The 16,238-nt window shown below is 37.7% G+C and overlaps 1 protein-coding gene across 1 annotated transcript in view; it reads left to right on the top strand.

Annotated features, from left to right (window-relative positions):
• Positions 1 to 10,719, top strand: part of ascc3 (activating signal cointegrator 1 complex subunit 3) — a 124,107-nt gene extending 113,388 nt beyond the window's left edge. Inside the window, exons 38-42 of the mRNA XM_072912956.1 lie at positions 4,547 to 4,698; positions 5,864 to 6,014; positions 7,695 to 7,901; positions 9,852 to 10,027; positions 10,134 to 10,719. Coding sequence (XP_072769057.1) covers positions 4,547 to 4,698; positions 5,864 to 6,014; positions 7,695 to 7,901; positions 9,852 to 10,027; positions 10,134 to 10,257 — 810 coding nt within the window. The 3' untranslated portion in view covers positions 10,258 to 10,719. The remainder of the gene's footprint in view (positions 1 to 4,546; positions 4,699 to 5,863; positions 6,015 to 7,694; positions 7,902 to 9,851; positions 10,028 to 10,133) is intronic.
• The last annotated feature ends 5,519 nt before the right edge of the window (positions 10,720 to 16,238 follow it).

Below are 16,238 nucleotides of genomic sequence, written 5' to 3'. Positions count from 1 at the left end.
GCGGGCGGAGCGCGCGGAGTGACCCCTGTTACGAGCCCCCGGCCACGGGGGTGGCGGGCAGGTAAGCTGCTTACCTGCTGCGCGTGACGCCGGCCGCGGCGAAGGCGGACGAGGCGGGGTGTCGGTGCGGTGGGCGCGGTGGTGACCCTGGACGTGCGTCGGGCCCTTCTCGCGGATCACCTCAGCTACGGCTCCCGGTGGGGCCCTCCCGAGTGTCCATCTCTTTTTTTTTTTTTCTTCTGTTGTGGCATATGCTGCAGGTGCCTGCTCGTTTTTCGTATGTGGGTAACAACATTTAACTATGTATATATATTTCCGAATTGGTTTAACTGCCACCCGCCTGAATCTATTTAAAATCTTTTTTTTTTTTATTTCAACCACCCGACCCGACCCGACTCGCAGATAAAATCTAATTTTTTTTAATTTCATCCGCCCGATCCGCGGATAATCCGCGGACTCCGCGGTTGTGCCCGCAAACCGCGCATCTCTAACGTACACACATCACTTGCAAGCAGAAACAATGTAAAGACAGAAGAGGGAGAATGGACGTATCTTGGCTTTAAACCTAACAATTAAGGTGGAGCTATGAATATTAAAGCGCTTCTCAGCAAGCGGTGCTTTAAAACAGTGGTCCCCAACCACCGGGCCGTGGCCCGGTACCGGTCCGTGAATCGATTGGTACCGGGCCGCACAAGAAATTAAAAAAAATAAATTAAAATTTAAAAAAATAAAAATTTTTCTTTTTTATTAAATCAACATAAAAAACACAAGATACACTTACAATTAGTGCACCAACCCAAAAAACCTCCCTCCACCATTCACACTCATTCGCACAAAAAGGTTGTTTCTTTCTGTTATTAATATTTCTGGTTCCTACATTATATATCAATATATATCAATACAGTCTGCAAGGGATACAGTCCGTAAGCACACATGATTGTATTTTTTTATGACAAAAAAATAACTAAAAAATACTTTTTAATTTTGACAAAATAATACAATGATAAATGACACAATATGTTACTGCTTACGTCAGCAGCCAAATTAGGAGCCTTTGTTACCCGTTTACTTACTACTAAAAGAGAAGTTGTCTTGTATGTTCACTATTTAATGCCAAAACTGTTCTTTCAATGCAATAAGAAACGTATGTTTAATGTTAAACATTTTTGTTAAACTATAGTCAATAATTCCCTATTTTGTGGTTCCTTTTTTTTAGAAAATTATCGAAAAGTATTGAAATACATTTTGGTACTGGTACCAAAATATTGGTATCGGGACAACCCTAATCTCTACCAAATACTGTGAAAAAAAGAGGAATCGGCAAAAAAGCAATGGTGTGGAAATAATAAGTTAATATAATTCTTAAAGAGGGCTTCTGTAAAATGTTAAGTAATTAATTAGATTTTTACTGATCTCTGTTATTTTTATTTCATTCATTTGTTTATTTTGATCCGATACAGTATAAACAATATTTACAACATAAGTACAACATCCACATTTACACCTTCTTCTTATATTAAATAGACAAAAATATATATTTTTTGCGACTTGATGAGGCCAAAAAGGAGTGGGAAGAAAAAAAACTTGTAAATTCTCACTCCATGGTCATTTCACCTTAAATGGTTGCAGTGCTCCACACCACAAAGACGATCATTTAGATTTCAAAACAATACAATGACAATAATGGTTTATAAATGCCCAAGAGTTTTAAAAACACTTGTTTTTCATTTCAAAAGTATTTGCCTTTAATTGTTTGTTTTTTTATTTGTTGACATTTGTACATTCTTTGGACTGCATTCCTAATTTTAAAGAGTTTTACACCCTGCACGGGGACACAAAAACACATCCTAACCGCAGTTCTTATTTATTCGGAATCTAAATCAATTTCTAATTTTCAAAAATCAAAAGTAAAAAATTTTTTTAAATCAAGTTTATTCTCAAAGAACACTTACTCACTGCACTTAAAGGTAATTCGTCCACAGCCAAGAGGAACTTTTGTAACCTTTTACCTGTTTTCAGGAGGTTTTATTATACCTTTTATACCAAATAATACAGTGCAAGAATCGGTTCAAATTGATAATCGATTCTGAATCAGATTTGATAGTTGTAAGAATTATATCCTTACTGTATATCCTTTTACAGGAGCCCTCGGTCATGACCTTTCGTTAAAGAAAACCATAAGAATAATAATAACTGCTCATGTCTTTGTAAAGGCGTAGGTAATCTTTCCAAATAAGCAGGGAATTAGATCATTATTTCCCACACACTTTAAGCCTCATTTTTTTTTTCAGGAACACATTTGCTGTCCGCACCACTCACCACTCTTCCACTGTACTGTTGAGCAGTTTTTTTTTTAGTTATTAGTAGTGTGCAACACTTTTATCACCTTACAATAACTTTGTCCGACATTTTTTAATGCAATGTATAACACATTTCTCGTTTATTCTGCACCTTTTGCATTTTGGACCATGTCAGGACGTATGTAAGCCATTCTCCACACCCTGGGGCATGTTTTTGTGGTTGTACATATGTACATGTGCTTGTAATTTTCCATACCGTGTATCTGGGAGTCATACTGCCAATGAGTGTGGTTACCTCTTTGAGGTTCTTGCTGCTGTATACTGCAATGACATATCATTTATGTGTCGCTTTTAATTGAGGTAGTATTGTTTTGTTTTATTTAACTATTAATCAAAATTCCAAGAGTGGGTAAATGTAAGAATATAACGCTGTTATTACCCTATTCTGAGGTTGTAATAGAATGAAATGGATCTGGGTGTACAGTATGTTTTTTTGAAAAGACAGGAAGAAATCCACATCCTTTGGTCACTTTTCTATCTGGTTAGTCCGTATGGGATTAGAACCCAAGTGTTATCCTGCATGACTCCACCCGCTTATTACGGTCACACATTGCATTATTTACTCAATTGGCTTTGTAACCCCTCAAAAACATCTCCAGACTGCTGCCATTACTTTCAGACTCCTTGGCTGATGTACTGAGCAAAATCTTGGAAAAGCTCCAATATATAGAAAAAAAAATCAGCCACATCAAGTCCAAGCAACACATCACTATAATCATCCATTTCACTAGCTTCTCAATCAAGTTCTCATCTCTAGTACACAATCCTCCTCCTAACCTACAAATTCTACCAATCCCTTTTCATCCAATATCCGTAATCTTAATTAACAAATTAGAACGGTATGGCATCAAAAGGGTTGGTCTTAAATTTTGTAAGAAGCTACTTAACCAATAGGCGTACACACGTCTACAGCACTAAATATATATTGTGGCGTACCCCAAGGATCAATGCTGGTACCAAAATTGTTTAATCTCTATATAAACAACATTTGTAAAGTTACAAAGGACTTAAAGCTAATAATATGTATGGATAATGTGACCCCATTTTGTTCAGCAAAGAACAGAGAAAGCTAATACAAATAACAGAAGAAATTAATAAATGAAAGAAATTGACCAAAACAGACTATGAATCCCAGTAAAACCAAAATGCTATTTGGTAACAGTAGAAGATAAAACAAACAAATACAAATAGACAGCGTAGTCATTGACAGGGTAAAATAAATACTATTTATGGATAATATGACCCCATTTTGTTCAGCAAAGAACAGAGAAAGCTAATACAAATAAAAGAAGAAATGTATAAATGAAAGAAATTGACAAAAACAGACTATGAATCCCAGTAAAACCAAAATGCTTTTCGGTAACAGTAGAAGATAAAACAAACAAATACAAATAGACAGCGTAGTCATTGATGAAAATATGAAAAGAAATACAATTCCTCAGAGTAATAATGAATGATAAAATGAACTGGAACTCTCATGAAATATACAGTATGCTTCAATAATGAATAAAGCTAAATATGTTCTGGACCGAAAAACACCTCACTAAAGGTCAGTTAAAATAATACATAATGTCGGATATAGATAACATTCAAATCCTTTATTTATGTATTTAAAAATATTGTAATTCAATGATTTGATGCATTTCCAAACAGCTAAAATTATGCACAAAGCAAACTATAACCTTCTACCCAAGAATATACAACACTTCTTCTTAACAAAAAAGGATAAATTTAACTTTATGGACAAATAAAACATTTCTATGCACATACAACACTTAAAATCTTTAGTATATCAGTATGTGGGATTGCATTATGGAATGGATTAAGGAAAGAAATCAAACAATGTACAATAACAAATACCATAACCAATTAATACCGCATATGCTAGTGCCCCCATGCCAACAAAATATTTGAATAACATTTTATGACAAAGGGAAAGTCAATTTACCTATAAGCAAATACAGGAGAAAGTTGGCATGCGTTAGGATATTATTCATAATATCACTGAGGTAATGACTTGAATGCAGAGTATAAATACATACACTCAGAGTAAGCGTCTTGGGCAAAGGTTTTAAAAAGGCTTGTAGGTTTTTCAAAAGTTGTTTTAAAATGTAATCCCTTTCTATGAAAGGTTGGTTCACACTCCTCTCATGCAAACACCACATCCTTTTGCCGTGTCTCCTCAGGCCTTGCTTGATGTTGCAGCCAATGAGGGCTGGCTTGTTACAGCTTTAAGTATCTGCAACCTCGTGCAGATGATTGTCCAAGGCCGGTGGCTCCACGATTCTTCGCTCCTGACCCTGCCACATGTGGAACAGCAGGACCTCTACCTGTTCAGGTAAACCATCATTAATACATTGTAATTTGTCAGGCAAATGCATTGAGAAAACTATTCTTCAATTTACTGTTACACTCAAGCTTCAACCATTTATTTTTGAAAAGTACAATCTTTAACAGTTCAAAAATACTGCATTGTGGCAAACTTATTTTTGTTTTTTATTGACAAATTGCAAACAACTTCAAGTCTATTTACAATGAGTGTTAAATATTTTTTGGATGTATCTTACTGACACTAGTGTTACATTGTGTCATTAAATTAACTTTGTATGTGACAACTGAAAGTATTTTATCTACAGGCCCTTTATTTTAATTGAATTAATTAATGGATGATTTCATTTTTATTTGCTTTCTTTCTTTCTGTAAAGTACTTTGAAGTGCCTTGCGACGAATTGTGCTAGTAAATTGACTTTCCTTTCCTTGCCTAAATTATTATGATGGACCTCATTGACAATTATGTGAATCTGCACATGAGAATATCTAAGTAAAAGTCTACGATGGATCAATGGAAAGTTTTTGCAGAATTGTTTGCAACTGTGTTAGTAACTGACGATTGATCCTAATTACCGTAGGACAAAGGAGGACATTACATTAGTGCACTCAACAACTAAAGGAAGAAAGTCTGAAGAAATCTTAGAATTTCAAATGCCCAATTGGTGAAGCAGCAGTTGAAAGGATGTTCAAAATCGATTGAGGAGTTTAAATAAAACATTTAGGTAATGTTTAATTTATTAAATTTTGATATTTAGTATTAATTTATATTATAGTATTCATTTTATATATAAATATTTTATATTTATATGTATTTATATATATGTATTTTATTTATTATTTAAAAGGTTGAATTTAAACAGTTTGATTTTTTTTTTATGTGTTCAACTATGACTAAATCTAATATGCAGTTGACTGTTCTTATCTATTTTCAGTAAAAAAAAAAAAACAGTGAGTTTCACTGTCAAAAAAGACAAAATTAGAACTTTTAGCATTCATAATTGAGATCAGTTGGCACTTTGGTGACTTAACATATGCAGGTGAAAACAACTGCTGTTTTTTTTTTAAACACTTGATTAAACTGGCCGATGTTATTTGTGAATGGCACCTTTTGCTATTAAAAATGGTAACGAGTGTTCATTTATAGTAATGTTGAATGTCTTTTCATGCTGTAGAAAATGGTCAAACCGTAAGGGGAGGGCAGACAGAGGAGGCTACAATGGACCAATAGATGGACTCCCCGAGCTGATCACCGCCTGCAATGGAAAGGAGAGCATTTTTGCATCTATCATAGGCCAAGAGTTACCGTCAAGCCATGTTGCCCAGGTAAAAATAATAAAGCCATTTCAAATCACCTCCAGCATCTCAATCGAATTATCCACAACTCTCCTTTTTTTTTTTTCAAGCCATTTACCATTACCAGTGTCATACTATGAGCAGGCTTGCCATTTTGGTACCAGATACTTCCAATCATAGCTCCAATTTTAGTGCTAATTACAGCAGTAATGAGAATGTTCTAACATGACAACAGGCTCTGCAGCATTGCCTAGTCCAGGGGTCGGCAACCCGCGGCTCTAGAGCCGCATGCGGCTCTTTAGCACCGCCCTAGTGGCTCTCTGGAGCTTTTTAAAAAATGTATGAAACATGGAAAAAGATGAGAGGAAAAAAATATCTTTTTTGTATTAATATGGTTTCTGTAGGAGGACAAACATGACACAAACCTCCCTAATTGTTATAAAGCACACTGTCAGCTTCACTGATTCGAGTATTTGGCGAGCGCCGTTTTGTCCTACTAATTTTGGCGGTCCTTGAACTCACCTTAGTTTGTTTACATGTATAACTTTCTCCGACGTTCTAGGACGTGTTTTATGCCACTTCTTTTTCTGTCTCATTTTGTCCACCAAACTTTTAAGGTTGTGCATGAATGCACAAAGGTGAGTTTTGTTGATGTTATTGACTTGTGTGGAGTGCTAATCGGACATATTTGGTCACTGCAAGCTAATCGATGCTAACATGCTATTTAGGCTAGCTCTATGTACATATTGCATCATTATGCCTCATTTGTAGCTATATTTGAGGTCATTTAGTTTCCTTTAAGTCCTCTTAATTCAATTTATATCTCATGACACACTATCTGTATGTAATATGGCTTTTAATTTTTTGCGGCTCCAGACAGATTTGTTTTTGTATTTTTGGTCCAATATGGCTCTTTCAACATTTTGGGTTGCCGACCCCTGGCCTAGTCGATGGACTTCTCCACCTTTATCATTCTTAGGCTTGTTAATTAAATGATGAAATGTGCAGCAGCGGATCGATACAAATATCAACATTGAAGATACCAAGTATAGTATCAGTATATTGTCAGTAATACAGTGATTAGATCGATGTTTTTTGTTATTAAAAATCCTTTTTTGTCATTTTTTTATGCTTACAATAGCAGTTGTGCTTTTGTTTTGTTATTTTACTTTATTATAAATGTTGTATACACTAAAAGAGAATAAGGAAATAATTCAGAAATTGATATAGTTACACCATTATCTCGTGTTTATGTCAGATTACAGTTGTGATCAAAAATGGAAACATTTAATGATTTCAAGTATGAACATTGCTATGGCCAATACCACAGATGTAACTATTGGTATTCGATTGATGCCCAAAACTAATGTAAATTATCTAGGAACAGAAGTGCTGATTACATTTTAACATAAGTGTAGATTCAACCATGTTACGGCAGAAAGTGTTAATTAAAAAGTAGATTAATAATAGTCGAGAGAACATAACAAAAAAATTGTAAATGATGCAATATGTTACAACATACATTAGCAGCCAAATTAAGAGCTTTTTGAAATGGTTCTTTTATCGTTTATATGCCAAATAATGTATTATTATGCTGCAACACATATCACGATATAGATTTTAGGCCTTATCGTATCCTTATTGTAGTCTTGAACCCGCTGTGATACCGACAAATCAACTCTTTTGACTCACTCGTTTCTCTCTGGTCAGGCATGGGCCTTCCTCAGTCATCTGCCAGTACTAGAGGTGGGGTTGAGTGTGAAGGGTTGGTGGGAAGAGAACCAGGAACAAACAGAGCGCCCCCTGCCTGCAGCGGCAGCCAACCCTAGGGAGGAGCGCAACTGGCTGGAAGTCCATGCTGACCAAGAGTATGTTTTGCAAGTGTCACTTCGACGCATCAACATGGGCCAACAGAGGGTAAGTATTGTTGTTGTCAACTCTAAAGTGAATATTGCACAGAAAAGACTTTTGAGTTAGACACACTGACGAGTACCTTACTACTGGAGAGTTATCTCAACTCAAAAGAGTTGTATAAAGACATATCTATAAATATAATATGACATACATCCGTAAACGTGGATGCATATGTAAAAGTGCAATATATTTATCTGTACAGTAATCTCTCCTATTTCTGGGGCTGAGGTTGCTGAGGTAGTTAAAAAGCTCCTCGGTGGCAAGGCCCCGGGGGTGGATGAGATCCGCCCGGAGTTCCTTAAGGCTCTGGATGCTGTAGGGCTGTCTTGGTTGACAAGACTCTGCAGCATCGCGTGGACATCGGGGGCAGTACCTCTGGATTGGCAGACCGGGGTGGTGGTTCCTCTCTTTAAAAAGGGGAACCGGAGGGTGTGTTCTAACTATCGTGGGATCACACTCCTCAGCCTTCCCGGTAAGGTCTATTCAGGTGTACTGGAGAGGAGGCTACGCCGGATAGTCGAACCTCGGATTCAGGAGGAACAGTGTGGTTTTCGTCCTGGTCGTGGAACTGTGGACCAGCTCTATACTCTCGGCAGGGTCCTTGAGGGTGCATGGGAGTTTGCCCAACCAGTCTACATGTGCTTTGTGGACTTGGAGAAGGCATTCGACCGTGTCCCTCGGGAAGTCCTGTGGGGAGTGCTCAGAGAGTATGGGGTTTCGGACTGTCTGATTGTGGCGGTCCGCTCCCTGTATGATCAGTGTCAGAGCTTGGTTCGCATTGCCGGCAGTAAGTCGGACACGTTTCCAGTGAGGGTTGGACTCCGCCAAGGCTGCCCTTTGTCACCGATTCTGTTCATAACTTTTATGGACAGAATTTCTAGGCGCAGTCAAGGCGTTGAGGGGATCCGGTTTGGTGGCTGCAGGATTAGGTCTCTGCTTTTTGCAGATGATTTGGTCCTGATGGCTTCATCTGGCCAGGATCTTCAGCTCTCACTGGATCGGTTCGCAGCCGAGTGTGAAGCGACTGGGATGAGAATCAGCACCTCCAAGTCCGAGTCCATGGTTCTCGCCCGGAAAAGGGTGGAGTGCCATCTCCGGGTTGGGGAGGAGATCTTGCCCCAAGTGGAGGAGTTCAAGTACCTCGGAGTCTTGTTCACGAGTGAGGGAAGAGTGGATCGTGAGATCGACAGGCGGATCGGTGCGGCGTCTTCAGTAATGCGGACGCTGTATCGATCCGTTGTGGTGAAGAAGGAGCTGAGCCGGAAGGCAAAGCTCTCAATTTACCGGTCGATCTACGTTCCCATCCTCACCTATGGTCATGAGCTTTGGGTTATGACCGAAAGGACAAGATCACGGGTACAAGCGGCCGGAATGAGTTTCCTCCGCCGGGTGGCGGGGCTCTCCCTTAGAGATAGGGTGAGAAGCTCTGTCATCCGGGGGGAGCTCAAAGTAAAGCCGCTGCTCCTCCACATCGAGAGGAGCCAGATGAGGTGGTTCGGGCATCTGGTCAGGATGCCACCCGAGCGCCTCCCTAAGGAGGTGTTTAGGGCATGTCCGACCGGTAGGAGGCCACGAGGAAGACCCAGGACACGTTGGGAAGACTATGTCTCCCGGCTGGCCTGGGAACGCCTCGGGATCCCCCGGGAGGAGCTGGACGAAGTGGCTGGGGAGAGGGAAGTCTGGGCTTCCCTGCTTAGGCTGCTGCCCCCGCGACCCGACCTCGGATAAGCGGAAGAAGATGGATGGATGGATGGATGGATGGATGTACAGTAATCTATTTATATCTATATATATTCTTTTGTAAATACAAACACTCTGCACCTATTGCTCTTTTATCCTGCACTACAACGCGTTAATGCAACGAAATGTCGTTCTTATCTGTACTGTAAAGTTCAAATTAGAATGACAATAAAAATAAGTCTAATTCTAAGTCTCGTGTCCTTGTGTTTACAGAGGAAGCAGGACAGTAAGGCTCAGGCTCCAAGGTTCCCTAAGGTCAAAGATGAAGGCTGGTTCCTGGTCATCGGCGAAGTAGATCACAAGGCCCTGCTGGCGGTCAAACGAGTGGGATATGTGCGCAACCACACTAATGTGTCCATTGCCTTCTACACACCAGAGAATGCTGGAAAGTAAGGTTCAATTCTGAAGGAAACATGAACATAGTTTGCATGTACTCTCAAATCACTTAGGATTCCATCAGTGCCTCCCCTCCAACAATTTGCATTGTGCTTTCAGGTGTATCTACACACTCTACTTGATGAGTGACAGCTACCTGGGTCTGGACCAGCAATATGACATTTACCTCAATGTGACACCTGCTAGCATTGCTGCCCAGGTCAACACTGAGGTCGCTGACTAGATGACACGTTTCATCACCATCAGAACAGATCAGTCAACACATTTTTCACATCATTTTTTTCTTAAATTTGGATATTTTTTTTATTGTTTATAATCAGGGACACCAGTTAATTGGTAGAGATGTGGTAAGAAGAGAAGAGAAGGTAGCGTTTGAGATAAGTGCAAGACTCCTTCCTGCACCTCACATACCTGACTAAAGCCCCAAAAGTACTTGTTAAAAACAGTGACGTGTAAGAAAAAAAAAAAATCACCCTTCCAGCTTCTCTTAGGCCCAACACGCTTGTTACATTAATATGAAGAATCTAAATGGCCCAAAGTGTGAATGTGAATTCTGAATTGCTGCCTGATGACCTGTCCAGGGTGTATCTCTTTTGAATATGCACCTAATCATGTAGAAAAAACATGATGTAACCTAAAACTGAAATGGACTAAACTGCTATTTAATTAAATTCTTTTAGAAACTGTTGTCTTTGACAAGAAAATGTGCAAGTTCCCCCTACACATGCACCCGCTGACCAAAGACCGACTAGTAATGACGAGTGACACCTCAGTGAGTGTGTGGCACACTCACGAACTGCATTGACAGGGCACAGATACTGTGTTGGTGTTTCATTATGGTCATCCGCCATCTGCTGGATTATAAAAGTCACTACATTTAATCTGCAATTAAAATAACAGTTAGCAAATCTAAGGTTTTTGTTTGTTTGTTTGTTTTTTTAATGAATACCGTATTTTCCGCACTATTAGCCGCACCTAAAAACCACAAATTTACTCAAAAGCTGACAGTGCGGCTTGTAACCCGGTTCGCTTTATATATGGATTAATATTAAGATTCATTTTCATAAAGTTTAGGTCTCGCAACTACGGTAAACAGCCGCCATCTTTTTTCCCCGTAGAAGAGGAAGCGCTTCTTCTTCTACGCAAGCAACCGCCAAGGTAAGCACCCGCCCCCATAGAAGAGGAAGCGCTTCTTCTTCTACTGTAAGCAACCACCCGCCCCCGTAGAAGAAGAAGAAGAAGCGCGCGGATATTACGTTTCATTTCCTTTGTGTGTTTACATCTGTAAAGACCACAAAATGGCTCCTACTAAGCGACAGGTTTCCGGTTCATGAAAAGACGCAATCTCTCCATCCGCACACGGACTACTATTTCACAGCAACTGCCCAAAGACTTTCAAGAAAAGCTGGCTACTTTCCGTGCATATTGTAAAAACAAGATAGCTGAAAAAAAGATCCGGCCAGAGAACATTATCAACATGGACGAGGTTCCACTGACTTTTGATATTCCTGTGAACCGCACTGTGGATACAACGGGAGCACGTACGGTGAATATTCGCACCACAGGGAATGAGAAGTCATCCTTCACTGTGGTTCTAGCTTGCCATGCTAATGGCCAGAAACTTCCACCCATGGTGATATTCAAAAGGAAGACCTTGCCAAAAGAGACCTTTCCAGCCGGCGTCATCATAAAAGCTAACTCGAAGGGATGGATGGATGAAGAAAAGATGAGCGAGTGGTTAAGGGAAGTTTACGCGAAGAGGCCGGGTGGCTTTTTTCACGCAGCTCCGTCCATGTTGATATACGACTCCATGCGCGCCCACATCACGCTGGTTTTTAATATATTATTAAAGTTTGACTGACCTATCTGACTGTTTTTTTGACATTCCCTTTAGCGCAGTTAGATGCGGCTTATAACACGGGGCGGCTTATAGGTGGACAAGGTTTTGAAATATGCCGTTCATTGAAGGCGCGGCTTATAACCCAGGGCGGCTTATGGTGCGGAAAATACGGTAGTTGTGCACAAAGGAATATTAAATGTGTATAACTCTGATTAATGAGCCAAATAGTAAACAATAGAAGAACGTTTACCTTACCACACTTTCTTTTTTTTTTAGTTTTTTAGTTACATTTATTTTTTTATTGTTTTTTATTGGGGTTTTTTTCTTAGTTCAATTTAGATCAATGATAGTGACGAAAACTCCTCTAATATCATTTGGTATGAGATGTCACTCAGGAGCGAAATAAGTGTGTTTTGATCAACTCAGTCTGTCTGCTCAGTCACATTTTTTGTCCTTAAAGTGACGCACACATCGAGGCTTCGAACTCGCGTTTTATAAGGCATCGATGCTTCGGTATCTTTTGACCCATCAGTATCGTTTGACCCATCAGTATTGTTTGACCCATCAGTACTATAGCATTAATTACAGCAAAAGTCTCACAGAAATGATGAACATATACAATAGGTTAGTGTTTTTCAACCACTGTGCCATGGAACACTATAGTGTCCCGTGAGATAAATTATGCAATTTGACCTAATAGGTCTAAAAAATATATTTTTTGCAAACCAAAGGATATTTTCATGGCATCGGAGCTGGTGCAAATATCACAATATAAAAAAAACATTTTGAACCCTATACGTATCTGTTTGGATCGAGCACAAATGCAACAAACCTACTGTAAATGACTGATGGACAGTAATGACTCATACGGTACATCACTGGAAAGAACAGAAACCCTGGCTTCAGTATAGAAGGATTTTGATAGCTGAAGATTTACTGTCATTTCAACATAGCATTGCAAATGTAACTGATGCCAGCTGGGTGTGCTGTAGGATGTTGTGTAAACCTTAATTCTCGACACCCGAAGAGACGAGCTGGACTATGAGCTGACAGCTGCAGGGCTTTTAGTTCAGCGCTGCTGGATTTAATACTCATTTTGGACCTGGGTTCCAGTCCTGTCCATGGCTTTGATGTTAAAGATAAAAAATAGAAATAAAACATTTGGAAAAGTTTGGCAGACTGGATTAGAAATAGTAATTTGCTGTATATATACTGTACTATGTGTTTTTTGCAGCCTTACCACAATGGGGTTTAAGAGCAGGTTTTTGGGCATGAACTATGGTGGTTTTTTTTGCTCACCCTTATCCTTGGTAATTACAGTGTATTTGTTTTATAAATGCATCTGTTGCAAAGAATGTGAAAGTTGTCGTATTTATTTGAATTAAAGTGAGGTTTGTTATCTCCAAACTGAAACGTAAATATGAAAATGACAGTGAAGGTTTCAGCATATCTGGGTTAACTCTGCATGTGGAGTTCTGGGGTCTTTTTTTTTTTACCCTCATGCTTGCCAGAGAGGTGCTGTGATTATCAGTAAACGTGGAGTTAAAGCCCGTAGCGTAAATAATGCAGCCACCCTGATTTACTCAGCAACCTGGATCCCATTAGTGCAGCCAAACAAGGGAGAGAAAAAAAGAGTTATTGTGGTTTTGGCAATTCTCCACCATTATTAACTTTGTTTAATGTTTGAAAATAGCTTCCCTTTTACAAAAAAAAAAAAAGCAATAATTGACGCACCCAATCCATGCTATTTATCTCCAATTGTAATTACATTAAGGGACATCTAAAGCACTTATAATATCACTCAAATAAGCATATACACTGGAAAAATGTATTGTAGTCTTTGACAGTATTTTTCTACAGTAAAATAATGAAACCAAAATGTACTGTAATATATACCAATGATTAAAAATTATGATATCCTTATATTTCACAGCAATTAACTGTTATTTCACAGTGCAAAACTGTAATCATAGTATTCTTTAAAATCACAACAAATTACCGGTACTGTAAATTCAAACTGATTTGTCTCTTAAGGGTGTCTATGTCTCTTAAGGGGTTGTGTAGACCAGAGTTTTTCCAACCACTGTGCCGCGGCACACTACCGTGAGATATTGTCTGGTGTGCCGTGGGAAATTATGCAACTTCACCTAATTGGTCCAAAAAATATTTTTTGCAAATCAATAATTATAATCTGCAAATAATGTGCCGTTGCTTAGTGTCTGTGCTGTGTAAAACTCGGCAGGGTAACCACGTAATACTCCATGTCAGTAGGTGGCAGCGGGTAGTTAATTGCTTTGTAAAAGTCGTAAAGTGTCGGGTGAGACGAGGATGGTTTGTTGTGATCCCAATATGCAGACCACATCGGGAGGCAGGGTGCAGGTAAAAAGGTATGTAATGCTTAAACCAAAAATTAACGAAAGGGAAAGGCAATGGCTATGCAAAACGAAAGTAAAACTGAACTGGCTATAAAGTAAACAGAAACAGAACGCTGGAAGACAGCAAAAACTTACTGCGTCCACAAAGTGCGTCCGTTCTTGACATGACAATCAACAATGTCCACACAAATAAAGATAGCAACAATGTAAATAGCCTTGCTTGCTAACACAAACCAGGTGCACGGAATAGCGCTCAAAGGAAGACATGAATCTGCTACAGGAAAACACCAACAAAACAGGAAGGGCCACCAAAATAGCAGTGCAAGACAAGAACTAAAGCACTACACACAGGAAAACACTAACAAACTCAAAATAAGGCATGACGACCTGGTGGAGTTTAATTTTTTTCCACGTTTTCTGCTGGTGGTGTGCCTCCGGATTTTTTCAATGAGAAAAATGTGCCTTGCCTCAAAAAAGGTTAAAAAAACACTGGTGTAGACTATCTTACACACCTTACAGTAAGTGTCAATATTCTGTGAAAGCTAGAGAGTAATTAACACTAAAATTACAATTGTGAAGTTACAAAATACAGTTGTAATTTTTTGGGAAATAACTATATATATATATATATATATATATATATATATATATATATATATATATATATATATATGTGTATATATATGTATATGTATATATATATATGTATATATATATATATATGTATGTATATATGTATATATATATATGTATATATGTATGTATATATATATATATATATATATATATGTATATATATATATATATATATATGTTTATATATGTATATATATATGTGTATATATATGTATATATATGTATATATATATGTATATATATATATATGTATATATATACATATATATGTATATATATATATATATATATGTATATATATGTTTATATATGTATATATATATTTATATGTGTATATATATATGTATATATATGTATATATATATGTATGTATATATATGTACATATATGTATATATATGTACATATATATATATATATATATGTATGTATATATATGTACATATATATATATATATATGTATGTACATTAATATATATATATATATGTACATATATAGAGATATATATATATATATGTATGTACATATATATATATATATATATATATATATATATATATATATATATATATATAATTGTGAAGTTAAAGCATTTAGTTGATTGTAATATTTCTGCAGTCAACTATAACATTTCAAGTGTGAGTTTCAGCATTTAGTTCTGACTTTATTGCAATTAACTGTAAAATCACATGCTCTGCTGTTACAGTAAGTTGCTGGAAAAATACTTTACAGTAACTTATTGTAAATAGAAAATGTAAAAGCGTTGTAATTATTATAGTAATTTGCTGTGAATTTACAATGAAAATATAATGTGTTAATGACTGCTGAATAAATTGCGCAATAATTGTTATTGTAAGGGGTGTTAAAAAAAAACGTTCAATTACTTTTTCTCAGCAAGTGCTTATGACATTTACGAGGTGTTTGCAGATTTTGATTGATTGATTGAAACTTTTATTAGTAGATTGCACAATACAGTATATATTCCGTACAATCGACCACTAAATGGTAACACCCGAATACGTTTTTCAACTTGTTATACGTAAATCAATTCATGGTAAAACGTAAGTCCATAGATCATATTTAGGATGTATTAATACAATCATAAATTATGTAGCGTAATGGACAGTTTCCCCTTAATTTTCCCTAAATAATGAAACATTATAAAAGTAGTTTTGCAACATTTGGTATTTTAGGCCAGAGGTAATTAGTGATCTCTCATTGGCCAATGGTCGTTCATCGCACTTGAAGTGCAGCCAATGAGAAGACGAGCTCTATGTGCTGTCAGCCAATAGGAGCTGAGCTGCTCGGAGCCCTTAGAGGCTTCCTGGTTGGCGTGTTAAATCACTCCGGGA

This window comes from Nerophis lumbriciformis, linkage group LG04 (genome assembly GCF_033978685.3).
Source record: "Nerophis lumbriciformis linkage group LG04, RoL_Nlum_v2.1, whole genome shotgun sequence".
In the NCBI taxonomy this organism is placed as follows: Eukaryota; Metazoa; Chordata; class Actinopteri; order Syngnathiformes; family Syngnathidae; genus Nerophis; species Nerophis lumbriciformis.
This window is presented reverse-complemented; position numbering and strand designations above follow the sequence as displayed.